Source organism: Lithobates pipiens, unplaced genomic scaffold, assembly GCF_037356315.1.
Source record: "Lithobates pipiens isolate NorthernLeopardFrog02 unplaced genomic scaffold, aLitPip1_a1.2 Scaffold_23, whole genome shotgun sequence".
Lineage (NCBI taxonomy): Eukaryota > Metazoa > Chordata > Amphibia > Anura > Ranidae > Lithobates > Lithobates pipiens.
In genome coordinates this window covers 91,130,252-91,154,136 of record NW_027507785.1, presented here as the reverse complement: position 1 = coordinate 91,154,136, position 23,885 = coordinate 91,130,252, and the positions used below count along the sequence as shown (strand labels likewise).

Sequence of the window (23,885 nt, the reverse complement as noted above, 5' to 3'; positions counted from 1 at the left end):
TTTCTAGTCCTGTTATACGTGTTGTACGTCACCACGTTCTAAATGATCGAACTTTGGTGTGATCGTGTGTAGGCAAGTCCGTTTCAGCGGAACTCCGTCAGAAAAAATCCGTCAGAGTTTATTCTGATGGAAAAAACAGTCGTGTGTAAGCGGCATAAGTATGCAAAACTGGCAACCTGCTCCACCAACCCATTAATATACAGTGCAATAATAATTTCCTTTGTTTTCTAGTGTTGAGGTTTAGGAGTTTAGATGTCTAGATCTCATCTATGTAGGCTTTTGTTATCAATGGATATCAGGCCCACTATGGTTGTGTTGTCTGCAAAATTAATTAAGGCATTAGAGCTATGGATAGAGGTGCAGCTATAAGTAAAGAAGGAATAGAGCAGTGGACTAAGGATGTAACCTTGGGGGGACACCAGTGTTGAGGATGATAGCGGAAGAGGTGTAATCGCCCCATCTAACATACTAGGGTCTACTAGTTAAGATGTCTTTGATAACCATACAAAGAGAAGTTCCTAGATCTAGTGTTTGCAGCTTGATCAGTTTATTCAGACTGATGGAATTAAATGTCAAGCTAAAGTCAAGAAACAGCATCCTAAGTCAGACCATAGATGCTGTGAGTTTTTTGTAAAACATTAAAAATAAGTACCAATACTGTTTAAAATCCAGTAATACATTGTTTCACCCTGCTCTGCACATGCTCAGTTGCTCTCTGTTTTTCAGCACTGTGCTGAAAATGTAAAGGTCAATCTGCTGACAGCCTAAAGATTTACGGCTCTGGGCTACAGCAAAATGGCGGCCTCCAGCAAGAAGAAACAGGAACAATGCTGAAGGCAATTTACAGCACACACTAGATTTGGTAGCATTATTATTAATGTGGAATGTATGTTCTTTGCTAAAGAACATTATTTTTTTATCAAGTTGTTATGGTAAAGATCTGCTTTAACACTCGCTAGATCCCCTTTCTTTTATTATTATTATTATTATTCAGGATTTATATAGCGCCAACAGTTTGCGCAGTGCTTTACAATATGAGGGCAGACAGTACACTTACAATACAAATCAATACAGGAGGGATCAGAGGGCCCTGCTCGTTAGAGCTTACAATCTAGAAGGGAGGGTCAAGTTGAAACAAAAGGTATTAACTGTGGGGGGGATGAGCTGATGGAGAAAATTAAAATACAGTTAGGTGTGGGTAGGGTAGGCTTCTCTGAAGAGAAGTGTTTTCAGGGATCGTCTAAAAGCTAATAAAGTAGGAGATAAGCGGACAGATTGGGGTAGGGCATTCCATAGGATTGGGGAGGCTTTGGAAAAGTCCTGGAGGCGAGTATGGGAGGAGGTGATGAGGGAGCTAGAGAGCAGGAGGTCTTGAGAGGAAGTGGGGTTTGACTTTAATGTTATCTGCTCACAGGCTGTATAAAACGTACTATGATAGCTATGATATCTATATTTATACCAGTATCAGGGATCTGTGAAATCATAAAAAGCTATAGTGATATGTGAATATTTTTGATCGGTTGTGCTCTGGTAGTGATTCTTGTTCCCGCTGTAGTACAAATTTGAAAAAAATTGTTGCAAACACTTTTAAAAGAAGAAAAGTTTATTTGTAGAAAAATATTACAATTTCATCTTTACATAAAATGATGCAGCTTTCCGGGTCAAATTGCTTTTCCATAGGGCCAAAATGGAGCCTTTGTATCCAGCTTGTCTTGCCTATTCACATACCTGAATATTTCTCATCAGATCATTGGGTTAACCGATTACTCATTTTGGGCCTGCTCCATCAGGCCACCCCTCTTGATCCCTTGTGGTTTTGTGGCTTTGTTAATCTGGTCTATTCACTCATGTATGTTCCACCGGACATCCCCTGAAGAAGATGGTCTACAATTGAAATGCGTCGGAAAATATCGGTGGCAACTAACCATTTCCTTATGTATGGGGTATATTATTTCTGCTCCCTGCTGAACAAATTAGTGGCAAATAATTTATTTGCTTATGTATGGTGTAAGTTATCTCTACTTCCAGTTGGGAAAACAGGAGATGACACTGTATATAATGTAGAACAGTGCTCGGCAAATCCCAGGCGCCAGGTCATCCTGGCGACTGGAAATTGCGGCCTGGGCTACACTCCAGCAGCGGTCTAGATTCGGTCTCTCCATGTGGCCCCTCCATGGACTAAGAGGTGGGCTGGCTGGTAATTGAGGCTATGGCTTTGCAGCCTGCTGGGGCGGGATACAGTGCTCCTCTGGTGGGTGGGGCTGTGGGGGGCTGGGTGAGGCTGTGAGGAGCGCGGCACACCTGTCATTCTCCAGTTTGAGAGCAGGGTGCTGGGCTTGATCTGGCGCCAGTGAGTGAATAAAGAATGTGACAGTGGACATATACACAGATCAGTGCCCTGATTATCAGTGCCGTCCCATCAGTGCAGCCTCATCAGTGCATCCTCATCAGTGCAGCCCCATCAGTGCAGCCTCATCAGCGCACATCAGGGAAGGAGAAAAATTACTTAAAGCGGAGTTCCACCCAGACATGGAACATCCGCTTTTCTGGTTGTTGCCCCTCACTCCGGTAGGCACCTTTCAGGAGTGAAGGAGGAGCAAATACCTGTCTAATACAGGTATTTGCTCCCACTTCCGGCGATAGATTGCCGCAGATTCCGTGGTGATCTACGCCATGTCCGGCCCCTCCCCGCCGCTGTCTTTTGGGAGACACACAGGTTCCAGAAGACAGCAGGGACCAGTCAGGATGTGCAGTGAGACTCGCGCATGCGCAGTAGGGAACCAGGCTTCCTGATCTCCTTACTGAAGATGCTGGTGCCCGCATCACGGGTGCCCTGGACAGGTAAGTGTCCTGATATTAAAAGTCAGCATCTGCAGTATTTGTAGCTGCTGACTTTTATTTATTTTATTTTTTTGGCGGAACTCCGCTTTAAAATTACAAAATGTTATAAGAAACTAAAAAAAAGATTTTTATTTTTTTTTCATTTTGGTCTTTTTTCGTTTGGCACCAGCCGTGAGCAATTCCTATTGCTTGGCACCCTGGACATGTAGTTTTAGCTCCTAACTTTTTTGTCTGGCTCCTAGATTCAAAGCAAATTTGTCAAGCCCTGATGTCGTTGATGTTGTAGAGGATGTATATTCAAGGACCAGATCATTTTATGCAAAGATGACATTTAAATCTTTTTGTACAAATAAACTTTTCATTTTTTTTAAGTGTTTGCAAGAATTTTTTGGCTCCCATAAAGTCCCATTTGAGATGCATTTTGTGTAGAGTATTTAGGGACGGAGCAGCCTTTAACCCATGACTTTAACCCATGATATACTCACCTCAACTTACAATAGTACAGAGAAAAAAAACACTCATGTAGCACAGATCTTGCATGCAAAGGTATAACTAAAGCTGCAATAGGTCCAGGAGCACTGACATTTGGAAAATGTTTCGGACTAAAGTGAATATATAGGCCACTCAACTGTAAAGGAGCCATACAGTGTGCAGAGCCTGTTTAATGGTATTCTTGGGACTCACTGCTGCAGCATACTTCCCCCCATGGAGATGCATTAGAAGAGGTAGCTTTATGCGGTTGTGTGCCGTGGGTTGCATAAAGCATCTGTATGAGCATTGATGAATGTTCAGAGCACAGATAGCGTGCTCTGTGCTTGAAGCCATATCCAGGAACCTGTATCAGGCTTCTGTGGAAACAATGCTTCACACTGTTTACTTTATTAGAAGGGCCCCACTCTAAATAAGAACACTGGACTTCATATGGAGACTGGAGGAACAAAATGATTCATCTACAGGCCCCGTAAATTAAGGCAGCAAAACAGATCAACCTGTTCATATTGTCCAATGCCTAAAGCCAATCTTCCAAGAATTCTGCAATGCTCACGAGAAGCCTCTCTGCATGTCACAAGGCAATCATTTTGTCAAATCAAACCTGTCATATTTGCCAGCTAACTCTGTAGGCTCCATCTCCTTGTGACTGGGGGTCACCGGCACGCTCTTTCATCCACCTCCATCATGCCTGAGTTCTTGTTTCCTGCTGAAATCATCCATTCCTAACTTCATCGTTCCTAACTGTGCCACAACTAATACTATCACTCTGCACAATGTTATAATCCAATATGACAACACCACTCAGCGTGTCCAAGGAAAACAAACAAAACAGGTCACTTAAAATCACCATTTTTAGTTCATGGAATATCAACTTGTTTCTGGTTTAAAGCTGAACTCCAAGCAAACAGCTAAATATAAATTTGAGATGCGTATATGGGAGGTGTTTTACCTTCCAAAGGCTTTTTTATGGTCTGGTAACAGACTGCATTTGCCTACTAAACTAATTCCGCGTACACACGACCGGACTTTTTGACAGCAAAAGGTCAGACGGAACGAATCAGCCAGACAATTCGATCGTGTGTGGGCTTCATCGGACCTTTGCTGTCTAAAAATCAGACAGACTTTAGATTTAAAACATGTTTCAAATCTTTCCGACGGACTCAAGTCCAGTTGAAAAATCAGTTCGCCTGTATGCTAGTCCGACGGGTGAAAACCGATAGGGCAGCTATTGGCTACTGGCTATGAACTTCCTTATTCTAGTCCGGTCGTACGTCATCACGTTCGAATCCATCGGACTTTGGTGTGTTTGTGCGTGGCCAAGTCCGTTCATTTGGAAAGTCCGCCGGAACTCTGCCGAAAGTCTGTCGGGAAGACCGTCGGACCTAGTGTGCCGGAAAGTCTGTTCATGTGTACGCGGCATTAGAGGATGTGAATGGGTGAGTAAGAGTGGAAAATTATCCAGCTTGTCCACCCACTACAGGCAGAGCTGGCATAATCACTGAATGCATGGAGGTGATCAAGCCTGGTCATCCTTCATATGCATATAGCACAGCGGTGACAAGTCTTCATTAAAGCAAATGCCTGCATAATAAGAAAAAGCAAGATACAGATTCAAGTTTGACTTCAAATGTCCTATGACCCAAACTAAATTGACAGGTACCGCTCAAGGCACCACCAGGTCCCCTTTATGTAGCAACTGCTTGGAGTACAGACAAGGACAGAGCTTGTCCCAGCTCTAGACATCTAGTGGAAAAGGAAAAAGTCCTGGAAGCCGCACATCTCTGCAAAACCAATAAAGAAGCTGTATGACAGCCTCAGCCCAGGCTAGAATTAGGTCACGTCTCCAGCCATTCATTCAATGTAATCACAGTGGGGAACAGCTTACGTTCTAAAACATGACAACTAAGATAAGTTGCAGTATCTTCTGTAACATGATCATCATCCTTCTTCTTCTAAAACATTTTCTGATTACTGTGACCGAGCCCAGCGGAGGTCGCCCCCCCTCGCACAGCAGAGCCGGGGTGAGCGGAGACCCCCCCCCCCCCCAGAGCACAGCCAAGGTGAGCCGAGACTGCCCTTCCTAGTCATTTAATGCCGCTTTAAGGGGTTGCCAGTGCCTCCCTCCCCGGGCCAAGTATGCCCCATAACTGGTGCCAGTCCCTTCCCAGTCTGTGCCATAAGCCGCCAGCCTCTGGGGACTGTATTTGTGCAGGAGGCAGGACTCAGGAGGAGGTGGGGGGCTTTTTTAGTGGGGTGTTCCCAGAACTAGTGTCCCCAATGGAAGATTTCCCTTCTATTACTGTTTTAGGGACAAATTTGGGATTTTCTTTTACTTCTCCTTTCACTTTCGATGATAATAGTAAGCAGGACATACAGAGAGGACGAATCTCCATAACGAAGGCAGGGATAGCAATAAAACCTAGCAAGAGTTCTAATTCCTCTCCACTCTAGTTAGAAAAATGCCTTTAGTGACACTTTAAATTAAATTAATTGCTAAATTTAAAGAAATGGTAGGGTGTGAGTAAAGAAAGCTGATGCATAAAGTATTATACATATAATAGAACAAAACAGATACAAAACATTAGTTATAAAGTTAAAAGAAATTTCAGCTTGCACTATTGAAATCCGTAAACAGGACACATAGAAAAACATGTGAACATATGAGCCTAGAGCTCCATCTGCTGTCTGGATTTATAAGTACATAATATTCATATGTAACATTTCCTATTTACCAGACCAAAAAGTCCCCAAGGTTAGGTTCACATAGTTGTGCGAATAGATTGCCTAACAAGCTGAATAGATTGCCTAAAACACCAAAATGCAACAAAAAAAAGTGCACGCCCACTATATATTTGAACTTTTATGTGCGCATGGCCCATATGACCCACATAATACATAGGAACATTGAAAAACTTACGAGCTCGACAATACCCTTCTCTCCAGCACTTTTCTTGTTACATCACGATGCCCGCTCTAACACATCTTACCGAAAATCTCTTACATTCCACTTAATCAGTGCAGCTAAGCAATGTATCCCAATCCATTGGAAATCTTCTACTATCCCTTCCATTGCAGAATGGCTCCATAGAGTTGACAAGATAGCAAACATAGAAGAACTGATTCACATTCATGCCGACACTCCGACGAAATTTAGCTCCAAATGGGCACCTTGGATCCACTTTCGAACGACTGCTGACTTTCACGACCTGCTTCAAAATCCCCCCTGAATAACCTTCGCATATTTAGATACCCGTACTTAGCACAGAGTACCCCCTGGGTTTCCTACCACACGACACCTCATCAGTCCACCCTAAAAGGGTGTTGATTCGTAGACGGCGAGTAGCAGATCTCCTGAATCCCCTTCTGATTCTTTTACCTGAAGACACATCCCCCCCTCTCTTTACCCTTTCTCACTCGTTCTTTATCCCGTCTCTCTTTACCATAGGTCCCTCTTCCCACCCTCCTCTCTACAAGGAGATACATCTCCAGATTGGAAAATATAAACCTATCACTTACCCCTTTACCTCCTTCTCAATCTTTACTTACCTTGACACGTTCTTTGTTGTCACGGTCGGGCAATCCACCTTTAGACCTGTTGATCATAGTACAACTCTATATATACACAATTAAACGATCTGATTTTATTTACCTTGGGAATTTCTCCCATAGATTCTAGCATCTTGTTAAAACTGTTTATTTAAACCTAGGATTCCATTCTACATCTACTGTACAACCATATCCAATTTGTTTGTATTATTCTTGCTCAACATGGATTGCATGTTTTATATATATCTATATATATATATATCTATGTGTTATTATTTCACTGTATGATGTATTCTGAAAACCAATAAAAACCTTTGGAAAAAAAAAAAATCCTTCACAAGTCTACTGCACTGTCTGAGACCTGCCACCTCTAGATGGGTAAATGGGCCAGTATTCTAGACTGTCCTATATGTTTTATTAGCTGCAAAAGAGTTACCCCTCTTGCTTGTTCATTTACTGTCACTCCTACGCACAAATATTAGCCACCTTAGCCACCTTAGCTGAAATCTGTAGGCTAGAACATCTTACAGCTGTAGTTAAAGACTCATTAGCACTCTTTACAAAAATTTGGGATGTCTGGAATCAATCTGGGTTTTGCCCTGAATGGGTCACTTCTGATTCCTAGACCCTTGGATAGGTATTCTTTTTCAGTCCCACACATTTCATATACCTTTCATTTGTCCCTCGCACTGATTATGATACTCATGATCAGTGACGGCTGGTGCTAAACTTTTTTGGGGGGGCGGTAAACAAACCCCCCCCAAGTCCGCACTCACCCCTCGACGGTTGCGGTGCCACAGCTTTCAAGGCTTCTCCTCCCGGCCAACCTAATCCACCTCCTGTCCTGATTGGCCAGGAGGAGAAGCCGGAAGACAATACCGAATATTGATTCACTAGTGTCATAAGTTGGTGGGCTCTGCGCCCCGAGCCCAACCTTTTTCAAGCCAATTAGAGCCTCCCGCTCTAATCATGTGGCTTGGTAAAAAAACTCATAGAAACTGTCAGAAACCTATGAGTCCTGCATGCATCCTCACATGCAAACTAGGGGGTCGGCGCCCCTGTCCCCCTTATGGACCAGCCGCTCCTGCTCATGGTGTGCTTTTTCCTTTTCTGTTATTTTTCAGTTTTTCTGGATTATTTTTATTATTGTACAACTTCACATCAGCCTCTGGTGTGTTTGAGTTACATTGTTCTTTATATGTGACATACAACGATTTCTCATACATTGTCACTGTCCATGCCTACTGCAATATCGTTTTTGTTCCGCCTGTGGCTGTGATGACTATTTTCTGCCTTATTTTCGCTCAACATTCTTGTATTTTTTGACATTTTCAATAAAAAATACAACTATAAAAAAAAAAAAAAGAAATGCATGTTCTTTTTTTTATATATTATACAGTACAACACACTGCATGATAGTGTGTTGCCATGTCTTGTGGTGCACTGAAATGCATGTCCGTTGGCAAGATACAATAGGGTGCTATTAAGAAGGAATGGCACCACAGCACACCAGCTTGCAAAACACATGCTTTACTGCAGAAAAACAGCGTGAACACAGCCTAATGCCCCGTACACACGATCGGACATTGATCGGACGTTCCGACAACAAAATCCAGGGATTTTTTCAGATGGATGTTTGCTCAAACTTGTCTTGCATACACACGGTTACACAGATCCTGTTGGAAATTCCGAACGTCAAGAACGTGGTGATGTACAAAACATACGACGAGCCAATAAAAATTAAGTTCAATAGCCAGTGCGGCTCTTTTGCTTTATTCCGAGCATGCGTGGAAATTTGTGCATCGGAATTGTGTACACATGATCAGAATTTACGACAACCGATTTTATTGTCGGAAAATTTTAGATCCAGATGGAAAATGTCCGATGGTGCCTACACATGGTCAGAATTTCCATCAACAAGCTCCCAACGAACATTTTCCGTCGAAAAATCCGACCGCGCACACGAGGCATTAGAGGTACGGCTGCACATTTGTAACAATACAAGAATGAATATTGAGATTAGCAGTGACTGGTTCACTTTAAGGTATTTTTAATGTATGGGAATTTCTAGGATAACTGCTTGGATAATACATCTACTTCACGTAGATGTATTACCTGACCCAGTGGATAATTTATCCCCCAAATTCATAAATTGTTAAATATACTGATGAAAGCTCTGCGTAAGCAAATTGTTCTGGCAAGCTTAGCAAAATTCAACTGCTGTTTTGTTTCTGTCTTAGTCTGACTTGGTCACTGCCAAAAGTATCATACTGAAATTAAAAGAAAGACCAATGCTAAGAACTAAGTGCGTAATTCATCACATAGCCACAACCGAGCAGAGAAGCCGTGCGGTTTCAGAGTTAGTATTCAGCAGCTATAGATAGGTTGTTATTCTCCATCCAGTTTTCCAGGAAGTGAACTATAGAACGGCATCAATCAAGCTGATTGATCAGGCGAAGACACAAGTTAAGGTACAGAATGGCTACTTTGTCTCACTTCCAATAAATCATTATATAAAACAACATCATTTAACACTGCAGATAATATCAACAAAGGCGCAAAACAACAAAAACTGGTAGACTTCAAGTAACCAGTAAAATTATTCAGTGAACTGTCAATGTTCTCCTGAAAACTTTTCCAGCACACGTCAAATTGTTTACTTGTTTGACCAATGAAGGTTAATATTAAGCACCACTTGCCGTTTAGTTTTGTTACATTTTTATATGAAATAACATTTTGATTTCTTATTTATTATGGGCTATATATCATCTAAAAGGGCTATAGGTAGTCAATGAGACTTTTAAGGCACAACATTTTGTCTAAAATTATGATTGTATTAATCTATATTTATAAAATCTTGTAGCAACATCATCATTCCATGTACAATTTTTCTTATAACATCACAATACAAAATTCTGAAAACATTGTAACAATGCAATGTATATTATCCAAAAGTGATGATGTCAAGGCTCAACACGTTTCTTGGACTTAATCCACTTCTTCAGGAGAAACTGGTATATTAATACACCCAACAGTCCAAATAAAATGACATCCATCATCATTTACAACCACATTATAATGAAATAGTAAACATCTCACTGAATATTAAAGGACAAATCCAAAGTATAACAGAGTGTGCCAAAAGTGGGAAGAGAGAGAGATGAGACCCACAAGAAGGATGCAAGTGGAGGACCCAAAACACAAGCGCCCCCAAATAACTTCCCCCACGCTACCCGTATCTTATGTATAGAACTTAAACAGGGGTAGTGTGGGGTTAGTTATTTGGGGGTGCTTGGGGGATGTTTGCTATTATAATGAGGTTGTAATTAATGATGGATGTCATTCTCTTTAGATTGTTAGGTGGATTAATATACCAATGGCTCCTGAAGAACTGGATTAAGTCCAGGAAATGCGTCATGCCTTGAGATTATGATATGTGGATATGATACACTGTACTGTTACAATGTTTTTTACAATTTTGTATTGTGATGTTATAACATTTTGTATGTGGAATGATAATGTTGCTACAAGATTTTATAAATATGAATTAATAAAATTATAATTTTAGACAAAATGTTGTGCCTCAAAAATCCAATTGACTACCTATAGCCCTTTTAGATGATGCACTGCTCTTTGGAGACGTGGCACTCTAACCTCTCCTAATTTCTTTTGGTACTATGGGCTATACTCTGGTGGAATAACTGCCGTAAAATGGTGCTGGTGAAGCCAAACTAGGCCAAACTATGTGAAGCCAAACTAGGCTTGGTTTCCATAGTAATCATTAAAAATTCAACACATTTTTAAGAAGATTTTATACCTGCTTAACCACTTCCCAACCGCCTCACGCCTATATACGTCGGCAGAAGGGCACATACAGGCAAAATCAGGTACCTTTCCCTTCAGGAGGCGGCAGGGGCACACTTGCAGGAAGCTCCGTGGGTCCGGTCGCAACTCCTGCGGACTTGATCGCAGCGGGGATACCTGCGATTGTCTAACGGAGAGGAAGAATGGGGAGATGCCAATGTAAACAGCATCTCCCCATTCTGCCTAGCAACAAGTAATACTGATCTCTGCTCCCTGTGATTGGAGCAGAGATTAGTGATCTGTAAAAAACAGCCACACCCCCCACAGTTAGCTACACGCCCCCTAGGACACACTTAACCCCTACACTGCCACCTAGCGGTTAACCCATTCACTGCCAGTGTCATTTACACAGGAATCAGTGCATTTGTATAGCACTGATTGCTGTATAAATGACAATGGTCCCAAAAACGTGTAAAAAATGTCTGATGTGTCCGCCATAATGTCACAGTCATGATAAAAATTGCTGATCATCGCCATTTAATAAAAATGCCATAAAACTATCCCCTATTTTGTGCGCAAACCAATCAATAATCGCTTATTGTGATTTTTTTACCAAAAACATGTAGAAGAATATGTATTGGCCTAAACTGAGGAAAAATTTTTTTATATATATTTTGGGGCATATTATAGCAAAAAGTAAAAAATAATGTGTTTTTTTTTTTCAAAATTGTCACTCATTCTTTGTTTATAGCGCAAAAAATAAAAACCGCAGGTGTGATCAAATACCACCAAAAGAAAGCTCTATTTGTGGGAAAAAAAGGACATCATTTTTGTTTGGGTACAACGTCGCACAACTGCGCAATTGTCAGTTAAATCAACGCAGTGTCAAATCACAAAAAGTGCTCTGGTCAGGAAGGGGATAAATTCTTCCGGGACTGAAGTGGTTAAAACATTGGAAAAAGCTTGCTATAACCTTTATTAGCCAAAAAAAATCTTCTCTGCCCCACTCTAATTTAGTTTCATGCGGCATTACTTTTCTTAAGATTAAGGTGGTGTCCTGCCAACTGCCATGTACTTCAGTGGGCAGGAAGAACTAGGTAATGATATAATTAAGCGCAAAATAAATACACCGGGTAGAGACCAGGTAGACCAGGTCTCTTTATATAAGATGGGTTCTGAGTCTATATATATCTCATCTGGAACAAAGGTTCTAGACCAGTGGTCTCCAAACTTTATCCAGCCCTTGGGGCACTGTTCCTCCCGATGATACAGTATGAGGCACTATTCCTCCTGCTGACACGAAAGATGAGGCATGATTCCTTCCATTGCTACCAACAATGAAGCATTATTCCTTCTACTGACACCAATGATGGAGCATGATTCTTTCCACTTTTTTTTTTTTTTTGTAAATTCTATATTTTATTTTTAACAAATTTTTATACATTAAAAAAAATACAATTCCATTGCGTGCATATCACCAAACATATTTTGCATATATAACTTTTCATTTTATCCGGTTATACTTACACAAAGAAAAAAAAATTCTTTCCACTGTCACCAATGGTGGAGCATTATTTCTTCCACTGGCATCAATGATGAGGTATAATTCCTTCTCTGATATAAACGATTGTGCACTATTTTTGTTCCACTGACAGCTATGATGGGGTAGTATTGCTTCCACTGATGCCAATTATGAGGAACTGTTTCTTCTACTGACACCAACATTGGAGCAGTATTCCTCCCACTGTCACCAACAATGGAGCATTATTCCTTGCATCCACCTGTGATGTAATTTTTGTACTCCCACTGGTGAGAGTCCAGTTGCCCTAAAGCCTGACAACCACTAAACTGGCTCTTTGTTTAGAAAGTATGGAGACCCAAGTTCTAAAAAAAAACACCCTGATGAGGGGATAGTCCAACTGCCACCAAACCCGTTGCCTATACACCTCTACAAGCAATTACCAATTAAGAATGTTCTGCCTGCAATTTGACATTGAGGCTTGCCCTCCAACTCTATTTTGGCTTTTAATGCCAGGTAAGGCACTCTCATCAGACAAGGGAAGGCATTTTGTGTAGTGATGAACTTAGGGAACATCAGACCCTTGTAACCACGTGAAACTAAATCAGCGAGGTACACATAGAAGCTTATTTTCAGTACTTCTGTATAGTACAGGTTACTCAGCAGCCTTGATTCTGTAGCTCCTCCTCAACTCTCTCAGTTTACCCACTGTTGGCACTACATGTGCATATGTGAGCTTTGTGTGTAATAATAAGCCCAAACCATTGTGACTCCATTTTAGATTTTAGCACAAGAAAACTGCTTGCACAGCACTATACTCTATATATATCATTGTGGTTTGGTTTGTCCTTTCCCGTTCCCTGTTCTGTAGGCCATGGAACAGGATGCATGACTTATGACTCATAACCAGATGGTCTGTTGACCCGTGTTAACTCATGATAATGTGTCTTAAAGGGTCACTGACTTGTATAACCATATAACTATATATTTCTATACAAATACATAATTTACTAACCACTCCCCCTATCTTCTTTCTATTGGTAAGTTGAACCATATATAAGCTGTATACGTACCTAATAAAGGTAGACATTTTCTGAATGCAAAACCCGCCTCTCGTTTCATTCGGTGTCCCCAGGTGAGGGCCCTGTTGGTGTACCTATAAGAATGGTGGTCATCCAGAATACCTACTATTTCCTTTCATTGTGTACTTGGAATACTGCTTCTATTCAGGGTTCGCTCATCTTCTATCCTTTGCCAGCTCTCTGGCTTTTTGGAAAAGATATGTACAGTATTTATGTATTTATATGTTTATTTTTAACAAAAAAACTGTAACCAATACATTTCAGAATGTATATTGCTTAGAAAAAAACAGCAAACAGCAAATTAGATATTTAAAACCATATTAGCAGACAGTGGGTGTTTAAATGCAGACCCAGCATATAAAAAGCAACCCACATACAGTATGTGACTAAAGCTTGCTAAGCCAAACAGTACAAATGTCTATGGATTGGCATGACTGCTAACGTCAGAACAGTGAGCCAAGTTTGTGCAAAATACGGTATGTAATGGGTATTTCTGTTATTTCGAACCAAAAAATGCCTTACACAGACCTCCAATCTTACATTATACTGCAGCCACCTGCCAGAGCTGACACTATTGGCCTATTTAATAGGTATCACAACTTACAAAAAATTGGACACTACTTTAACTAATCAAAGAAAACAAAAGTCATTTTATATCAAATATATAATTGCTAATAAGCAACCAGTAATCAAGGAAATGTTTTAGAATACCTGAATTTTCCCTGTATTTACAGGGATAAAATATCCCACACCTCCTTTTTCTCATGTGCTGCTAGCTGTGGTTTTCCGATGTCGCATACAGAGCTACAAGTAAAACCTGGTATTTTTTGCCTATTTGCTTTAATAATAATCTACTTAAAAGAGAAGTGTGGGATTTAAAAAGAAAAAAAACAATAATACTCAGCTGCTGCATGTGGCTGCAGCATCGATCTGAAGCTACGGCTGTCTCCACCGCCCTTAAGACTGAGAACTGAGCGATCACATGACTGCTGATCGCTCAGTTCTCAATCTTCAGTGAGCAGAGAGCGCTGACTGTCAGTTACCTGCTCTCTGCTTTGCTTCTCCAGTGCTCACTTGAATGCTGGCCTGGGGAGGGGGCAGAAGTACACTTAGAGGCTGAGCTAGCTGTCAGTCAGCATCTGGGTTTATCCCAATAATTATTTCGGGACCAATGAAGAGCCTGGACCTTCTCTGGGATGTCAGCCAACAGCAGGCTTTAGTCCGCCGGCGGCTGAAACTGGATCACAGGATTGCAGAAATAAGTGCATTCCTATGACCCAAATAAGAAGTATGGCTAAAAAAGCTTTGGCAAAACTTCTCCTTTAAAAAGTCAGTGAGGCAACACCTTACACCCTTCCCACCCCTGATCCCCCCCCCCCCCCCAATAGCTCAGGATCGCCAGAGGGACTGGGTTAGGGGGGTGTATAGTGTTAGTTCAGCTTTAATTTTTTTCTGTAAAGGTGAACAAACACTTTAAAGATAACATAGTCTTTTAAAGTATTTTTTAAAGCGGAGCTCCAGCTCTGAAGTGAAAGTTAAAAGTCAGCAGCTAAAAAAACTTTTAATAAACAGCCACTCACCTGTCCCATGATCCAGCGGTGTGCTCACCCCCAGTCGTGCTCTCCCTGTGTCCTCTCTAACTGGCGCCAGCACCGGCATCTTCCCTATGGGCACCTGGCTCTGACAGCTTGCAGCTTCACAGCTGGGTGCCCACTTTGAATGCGTGAGCAGTGCTCTGTGACTGGTCCCGAAGTCTTCTGGGACCTGTCATGTGTATTTGTGCCTTTAGTTCCGCTTTAAGTAGATTAGTAGCTTGATGGAAGTGGAAAATCTACCCTCCTTTCAGTGGTTAAGCTATAGATCCCTAGAACTAACAAAGCAACATATTTAGGTAAAAGCAACAATGTAAAAATGTGAGTCCCATCAAAGTTATTTTAATGTAGATACTAAAGGAATTATGTGCCACTGAAAACACACAATACCTTTCTTTCATGTCAACCAAGCTAATGTAATCTACAGCATCAGGTCATGGACATGCTGTTAAAGTGTATGTAAACCCAAAAACTATTTTCTATCTTTGAATGGAGTGGGAAAAGGTTAGAACTCTAGTTTTCACTGTGATCTGGGGCTCCGTTAAAGAAATTTACTCTGACTTCCTGTCCGGTGTCTCTGGAAATTATTTAAAATCTGCAACAGAAACACAGGCAGAAATACAAATCTAACAGGAATTCTAGGCTTCCCTTATTCTACTAAAATAAAGAATATTTATATTTGTCTGTATTGCTGTTGGAGAATTACCTTCACTACCTGTCTGAGAAAATGTCAGCAGGACAGAAAGTGAACATAAATTTCTCTCTAATGAAGCACCAGATACCAGTAAAACTTGCCAAAGTTTGAACACTTTACTACTCTACCAAAAATGAAGAAATGAAATTGGGTGGGACATACACTTTAACTAGAGTTGTACTACATAAATGGAAAAGGCATGGATGATATGTTCAATTTTAAATAGCTCCTGAAAAATGTCTAATTGAGGTGTGAAGAAACATTTTTACCCCAGGTAAAAACATTTTTACCTGATTTTCTTCATGCGAAACTCTCATCTGCTCCCTCAGAACAGACATCCTAGCTGCCTCCTCCTTACGAAGGACTCTTTCTTTTTTTAGTTCTGGGCTCCAGAATGTTTTAATACTGTTCATGGAAGATCCCAGCTTGCTGTCTTTAATGTCCAGCTCCTTCCGTAGAAGCTCATTTTCCCTCTGTAGGTCCTTCAGCTGAACCTGAAGATCGAGCATTGTGCTGTCTCTTACCTGTCTCAACATGGAAGGAATCTGGTGATGGTGGTGATGATGGTGAGAGGAGCTGGTCAAGCCTATGTGGTCAGTGTAGGACAAGACATCAGTGTGGGAAAGGCCAGCTGAAGCAATGTTTGGACTGCTGCCCATGGCTGTGACCCTTCCTCCATAGACTGCTCGATTCGTAGCCCTTCCAAGCGTCATAGTTCCTTTTGGAAATGTTGTACATGCTACACCCTCGTGGTCACTCAAGTACATGGGTCCAGACGTTGCATAGGCTGCATTAAGGGATTGTATATTCTCCATTGACAGTGTTTTACCTGCACCTCCTCCACTGCTTGTTCTTCTATGGCCCAAATGAGGTGATCTTGGCAAACGAGGTGATCTGGAAGGACTGCCTTCCAGATTAGTGATTGTACGAGCACTTCCATACATAGCTGTGCTGTAGTTTGGTACAAGATAGTATAACTGGAATCTCAATCACACTAATACAATAGCTATCTGCTCCCCAGCACCTAGAGAGTTGTTTGGAATTTCACTGTTGTCTGTCCATCATGAAGACCCTCCAAGCAAAACAAACCTAAAACGAAATACAAACAGTAAAACCATAAATATATGTATATTGTATAGCTCAAAAAACTTTTCAAATAAATACAGCATTTATGTTACTGGGTCCTATTATCTAATCGCACCCAAAAATTCCAGCCTAAGCCAATGTCTAAATGTCTAAGCCAATAAAAATGGCCCAAGTAGCACTAGCTATACAATGGCCATGCACATAACGATCTGATCAAATGATTCTTCACAAAACTGGATGAAACAATTGAATCTATAAATCATCAAAAAGACACAAACTAAAATGATTCTGACCAGTCTACATGGAAAAACTTTGTAAGAAAGTAGATATTATTATTACAATACAGGATTTATATAGTGCCAATAGTTTGCTCAGCACTTTACAATAGAAGGGAGACAATACAGCAACAATGCAATTCAATACAAGAGGGTTAGGATGGCCCTGCTCCTGGGAGCTAATAATCTAATAGGGAGGGGTTAGCGGAACAAAAGGTAATAAATGTGAGGGATGAACTAATGGGAGAAATAAAGATTTGGTTATTAGCTAAAGGCGGGATAGATTTCCCTGAAGAGATGAGTTTTCAGGGATCGTCTAAAAGTGGACACAGTAGGAGATAGCCGGACAGATTGGGGTAGGGAGTTTTAGAGGATAGGAGAGGCTCTGGGTAAGTCCTGGAGACAAGCACGGGAGGAGGAGACAAGGGAGATAGGTAGATCAATATGTCTACCGTAAAGCATATCAAGCATCCAACGATCTTCCAATTCATTGTTATTTTAAGGACAGTTCATTTTATTATTTGGGGAAAGGTGTGATATAGGATCAGTCTGGATGGAAAATCTGATCACCGAAGACCAGATAGATCAATACAACCGTTAAGTGTATGGCTCCTCCAACAATCTTTCACACCTTATTATTTTAACAATTGTTAATTTTATTATTTTGGGGAAGGTATTATTAATGATCAGACTGGAAGGAAAATCTGATCGTAGGAATGCAGATAGATCAATATAACCATTAAGTGTACGGCGCATCCAATGATCTTTTCACTCCCTATTATTTTAACAATTGTTAATTTTATTATTTTGCAGGAAAGCTTGATATATGATTTTTTTTTTTAAATCAAGACAAATTTAAAGGCTATTTCTTTGTACGGGTAGAGAAAGCTATTTTGTAGAAATATAGAATGTAGCATATGGAAATATACAATGTAGAAACATTGTAGAAATATTGTTTTTATTTATATTATAATAATGTTGTGAATACCATAAAATATGTGTTTGTACAAATTTAAGAACAACAGTTGAACATGCGCACTGCTTAATTTGTATCAAAAATAAAGTATATATATATATATATATATATATATATATATATATATATATATATATATATATATATATATATATATATATATATATATATATACAGTGGTGTGAAAAAGTGTTTGCCCCCTTCCTCATTTCCTGTTCCTTTGCATGTTTGTCACACTAAGGCCTCTTTCACACTGATGTCCCGTTCAGGCCCGCCTGTCAGTTTTTCAGGCGGACCTGAACGGGTGCTCCATAGAGGTCTATGGAGCGTCGGATGTCAGCGGTGACATGTCCGCTGACATCCGACCCGCTCCGATCCGAAAAAGTGTAACGGAGGAAAAAGCTATTTTTCCATCCGTCTGCGGATCGGATGACGACGGGCACTGCGGTCCGTCGTCATCCGATCTCCCATAGGGGAGAGCGGCGCTGTGACAGGTCCGTCCCTGCGCAGTGTGCAGAGACGGACCTGTCATCTCCCTGCTCAGCGGGGATCGGCGGAGTGATCTCCGCTGAGCAAACGGATATCCACGGGGCGGATCAGAACTGATCCGCCCCGTGTGAAAGGACCCTTAAGTGTTTCGGAACATCAAACCAATTTAAACAATAGTCAAGGACAACAGAAGTAAACACAAAATGCAATTTGTAAATGAAGGTGTTTATTATTAAAGGTGAAAAAAAATCCAAACCATCATGGCCCTGTGTGAAAAAGTGATTGCCCCCCTTGTTAAAACATACTATAACTGTGGTTGTCCACACCTGAGTTCAATTTCTCTAGCCACACCCAGGCCTGATTATTGCCACACCTGTTCACAATCAAGGCATCACTTAAATAGGAGCTGCTTGACACAGTAAGGTCCACCAGAAGATCCTTAAAAGCTACACATCATGCCGAGACCCAAAGAAATTCAGGAACAATTGAGAAAAAAAGTAATTGAGATCTATCAGTCTGGAAAGGGTTATAAAGCCATTTCCAAAGCTTTGGGAATCCAGCGAACCACAGTGAGAGCCATTATCCACAAATGGCGAAGACATAGAACAGTGGTGAACCTTCCCAGGAGTGGCCGGCCGCCCAAAATTACCCCAAGAGCGCAGCGACGACTCATCCAAGAGGTCACAAAAGACCCCACAACAACGTCCAAGGAACTGCAGGCTTCACTTGCCTCAGTTAAGGTCAGCGTTCATGCCTCCACCATCAGGAAAAGACTGGGCAAAAATGGCCTGCATGGCAGAGTTCCAAGGAGAAAACCACTGCTGAGCAAAAAGAACATCAAAGCTCGTCTCAATTTCTCCACAACACATCTTGATGATCCCCAAGACTTTTGGGACAACATTCTGTGGACCGATGAGACAAAAGTGGAACTCTTTGGAAGGTGTGTGTCCAAGTATATCTGGCGTAGAAGGAACACTGCATTTCATAAAAAGAACATTATACCAACAGTAAAATATGGTGGTGGTAGTGTGATGGTCTGGGGCTGTTTTGCTGCTTCAGGACCTGGAAGACTTGCCGTGATAAAAGGAACTATGAATTCTGCTGTCTACCAAGAGATCCTGAAGGAGAATGTCCGACCATCTGTTCGTGTACTCAAGCTGAAACGAACTTGGGTTCTGCAGCAGGACAATGATCCTAAACACACCAGTAAGTCCACCACCGAATGGCTGAAGAAAAACAAAATGAAGACTTTGGAGTGGCCTAGCCAAAGTCCTGACCTGAATCCTATTGAGATGTTGTGGTATGACCTTAAAAAGGCCGTTCATGCTCGAAAACCCTCTAATGTAACTGAATTAGGACAATTCTGCAAAGATGAGTGGGCCAAAATTCCTCCAGGACGCTGTAAAAGCCTCATTGCACGTTATCGCAAACGCTTGGTTGCAGTTGTTGCTGCTAAGGGTGGCCCAACCAGTTATTAGGTTTAGGGGGCAATCACTTTTTCACACAGGGCCATGATGGTTTGGATTTTTTTTCACCTTTAATAATAAACACCTTAATTTACAAATTGCATTTTGTGTTTACTTGTGTTTTCCTTGACTATTGTTTAAATTGGTTTGATGTTCCGAAACACTTAAGTGTGACAAACATGCAAAGGAACAGGAAATGAGGAAGGGGGCAAACACTTTTTCACACCACTGTATATATATTATTATTATTTTTTTTTAAAGTTATTTGTTTTTTTATAGATTACAGTACGTCACATATATAATATGAAAATTGCTCCCATTGAACGGGACTTTAGTGGCTCAAAAATACGATATTTAGCAAAATATTTACAAACTTTATTATGGTCGCATTAAAAATTATTATTATAAACAGTATGATGTGTTAAAATTCCACATATGAAAATTAATATTACATACTAGAAATACACACGAGTACAATTTATTAGTACTTATTTGTCCATAATTTTACATAATCAGAAATCACATAAAGACATCCAATGCGTTTCAGAGACACTTGACTCCTTCTTCAGGGATAATTTCTGTAGGTGGTATAATCTGATAAAAGATGGTACCAAGAGGACGAATATCTTTCTCATAACAAGGAAGAAAAAACCAGGAGCCACAACTCTCATCCAATCTCTCACCCCATCAGAAAAGACAGGAGAGAAGGGAGGGGATTCCCCCGACCCGTAAGCCTACCCAGATAAGCCCTGAGACCACCATTGTGGTGAATGGGTAATCAGTCAGTATGTCACATAGGGTAAGAATGGGACAATCGCTTCTTACTAATGTGTTTCAAACTGTTTTCAAACCTTTTCAAGTATATGGTGCAATCATATTGAACAATTTTAATTAGTGCGTAGGTGCCTAATTGATGTTCTGAACGTATTTTTCTCCCAGACTGTGAACTGATCAACAATACAATCGTAGATAAAATTGCTCTGTGTATAGTCACCAATAGAGATACTGGAAACTCCCAGGTTTAAGTTTACGTTCCTAAATGCTGAAATCTCAGTTTTTGGTTAACTAATCTGTTACATTGAGATTGACAGTACTCATTTTTCTCTGCCACATTGAGATTTAAAAGAATAGATATAAAAACATGTAAGGCGCATTGTCATAACCAAGATCATTTTCTGTATACAGGAAGAAGCAATGAACCATTTCACCAAAAATCAAATAAACTGAATAAGCTTCTTATTGAATTAAGGAACATAACTTATTCTAAAAAGCAACAGACTAGATTGATATAATTTCTGAAATGCCCACTGATACAGCAATAACTCTGTTTACAGGATATATAGGCAGAAATTGGATTGCTGCAATTCAGAACATCAAATTGTTAATTGTTTTGACTCTTACTGACTTCAAATATAGCACATGAAACAGAACCCTGCAATATTTATCCATAAGGGATTTATCCATCATAGCATTATGTAAAAAAGTAGTACTTTAATTGTATGTGTTTTTTTCCTATCTGTGTCCTCCTATGCAAGAGATTTCCCTTAATTTCCTGTCATGTAGACACAACAGGAAGTGAAAGGAAATGAATGTCCTCAGAGTCCCCACTAAAATCTCCCCCAATGCATGATTGTGTTTTATCCTTGTGATAACTACTCAAAATGTTAGATTTTCCCCAAACATTCTCAGTGAAAATGGTCAACAGAAGAATCACATAGCTCAATAGCACAAGCTGGAATTTACACAGACTAAATTAGCCAGATCTTTCCTTCTGCGGTTTAAAGTCAAATCCAAAGATTCAATTGGAAAGAAGGAGCCTATAGACAGACAGATTCTACTGTACTCTCTCTTAAAAAAACATCTATTACACTCTATAAATCCTGTGGCATGAATGTTCTCTATATAAAATGTTTACTTGAAGAAAATAAATGGTACAAAATAAAATAAAATAAAAATAAAATAAAATACTAAAATTAACCCAAAACCTTAATAAAATACAAAAATGAAACCTTTATAGTGTCTCATATCACCAAACAAGCATTGCTTTTGGGAATCAGGCAACGGTAACAATGGGAATGTAGAGTCATGGGTAAAACCTTGTACGCACAGGCCGAAAATCACTTGAAATTGGCTGGTTTGGCAGAACTGCCTGACTTTTGGCCTGCGTGTACAACTGTCTGTTCTACAGAATCTAGTCTCATGGCCCAGACTGTGGCCAGTTGGAGTAGAAAATGTCCTGGGATCAGTGGGAGTAAACAATGCCCCAACTTTAGTATTAGGGGCAGGACTAGTGCCCCATAATTGGTGTCAGTGGGAGGAATAGTGCCCCCCATCTTTGGTGTCAATGGATGAAATAGTGCTCATTGGTTGGAATCAATGGGAGAAATAGTGTCCCATGGTTGATATCAGCGGGAGGAATAGTGCCCCCTCCTTGCTGTCAGTGTAAGGAAGACTGCCCCATTGTTGGTGTCAGTAGAAAGAATAGTTGAGGTCAGTAAGAGAAATAGTGAAACATTGTTGGTGTCACTGGAAGGAATAGTGCCTCATCGTTAGTGTCAGTGGAAGGAATAGTCATCAGTTGATAGTGTCAATGGAAGGAATAGTGCATAATTGATGGTGCCCCTTTTTGGTGTCAATGGAAGAAATGGTGCACTATTATTGGTGTCAGTGGGAGAAGTATTGGCCCGTTGTTGGTGTCAGTGGAAGGTATAGTGCCCAATCATTGGTGTCAGTAAGAGTAATAGTGCCCAACTGCTGGCGTCAGTGGAAGGGATTGTACCCTAAGGGTCAGATAAAGGAAAAAAAGGGCCGCAGTTTGGAGACCACTGCTCTACGGCATTATATGTATAAGGTCTAACAAAGTCAGTCACCCGATAATTTCTTTTAAAGGAAGCCTGTGCTTAACCCACAGAGGACAAAATAACACGTCACTTTAATTCAGCCACCCCCCAGGAGAATTCACTTACCTTTCTTTGGCTCCCTGCCACTCTATTCAGTCTATATAAATAAGGACCTGTATATGAGCTGTTGATTTGCCCAGTGTTGCTACAAGGAGCAAATCATATACAGTATCCTCCACACTATGTATTTTCTGCAATGGAGCAGTGCGGAAGCAAAGGGAGTGAGTATGAGCTAGGAAGGAGAATAACGCAAACGTATTTCTTTGCTTCAAATGGGCAAATCCCAGGTTTGTTTTAATAGTATTTAGCCCATATTTTGCACAAAATCACAGCTGGAAGTAGTCTACATTTGTTATTCCTGCAGAATCTGCCTTAACCAAGCCCAGAAAAATAAAATGATTTATTAAACAGATAAACCATCTGTAATATCCTGCAAAGTCCAGCCATACACCAGGTATCTCTGATCTCTGATGCTGAAATCATCTCTGCTTTATGCAGAGTGCCCTTTGGTTGAAAGAGCTCACAGTTAATTAAGAAAGAGCTCTGCAAGGAAGACAATTGTTAGAGGCCCGTGCTGCTCGATACAGGCAATGTAACATCACGACACCACAATTTTTCATTTGTAATTTGGAAGACTATACCATCAATAAAATAAAATATCAAACAAGAGCAACAGGAGAAGAGATCTGAAAAGTTCTTTTTAGGGAAAAGTGAGAATAAAAGAGAATGCATCAGTGTGAACCCATCAATGACAAATGGGAACTTCCCACACGGGTGAAGTCAAATGGACAGTTTGACGACCCTCAGAATGGTGTGATACCATTATATAACAAGGGACATACAGATTTTGTTCCTTTGCCTCTTAAAGCGACTTTAAAGATTTCTTTTTTTTTTAAATAACAAACATGGTATACTTAACTGCTCTGTGCAATGGTTTTGCACAGAGCAGCTCCAATCTTCTTCTGGCAGCGCTCCAGGATCCTCCTCTCCAGCAAGTGCCCCCATAGAAAGCCGCTTTCTTGACTTAGTTGACTTGTGGAGGGAGTACCATCCCCAGGGCAGGGACTACACCCATTACTCTCACCCCCATCAGGTTCACTCAAGGATAGACCATATGTTTATG

The 23,885-nt window shown here is 40.7% G+C and overlaps 1 protein-coding gene across 5 annotated transcripts in view; it reads right to left on the bottom strand.

Annotated features, from left to right (window-relative positions):
* The window catches only part of ERC2 (ELKS/RAB6-interacting/CAST family member 2), a 1,374,577-nt gene that overhangs the window by 1,287,395 nt on the left and 63,297 nt on the right, over positions 1 to 23,885 (bottom strand). For 4 of the 5 annotated variants that reach the window (XM_077452044.1, XM_077452047.1, XM_077452045.1 and 1 more), the window contains exon 2: positions 15,861 to 16,659. In XM_077452044.1, coding sequence (XP_077308170.1) covers positions 15,861 to 16,514 — 654 coding nt within the window. In that variant the 5' untranslated portion in view covers positions 16,515 to 16,659. The remainder of the gene's footprint in view (positions 1 to 15,860; positions 16,660 to 23,885) is intronic. The other variant, XM_077452049.1, reaches the window with a different exon arrangement.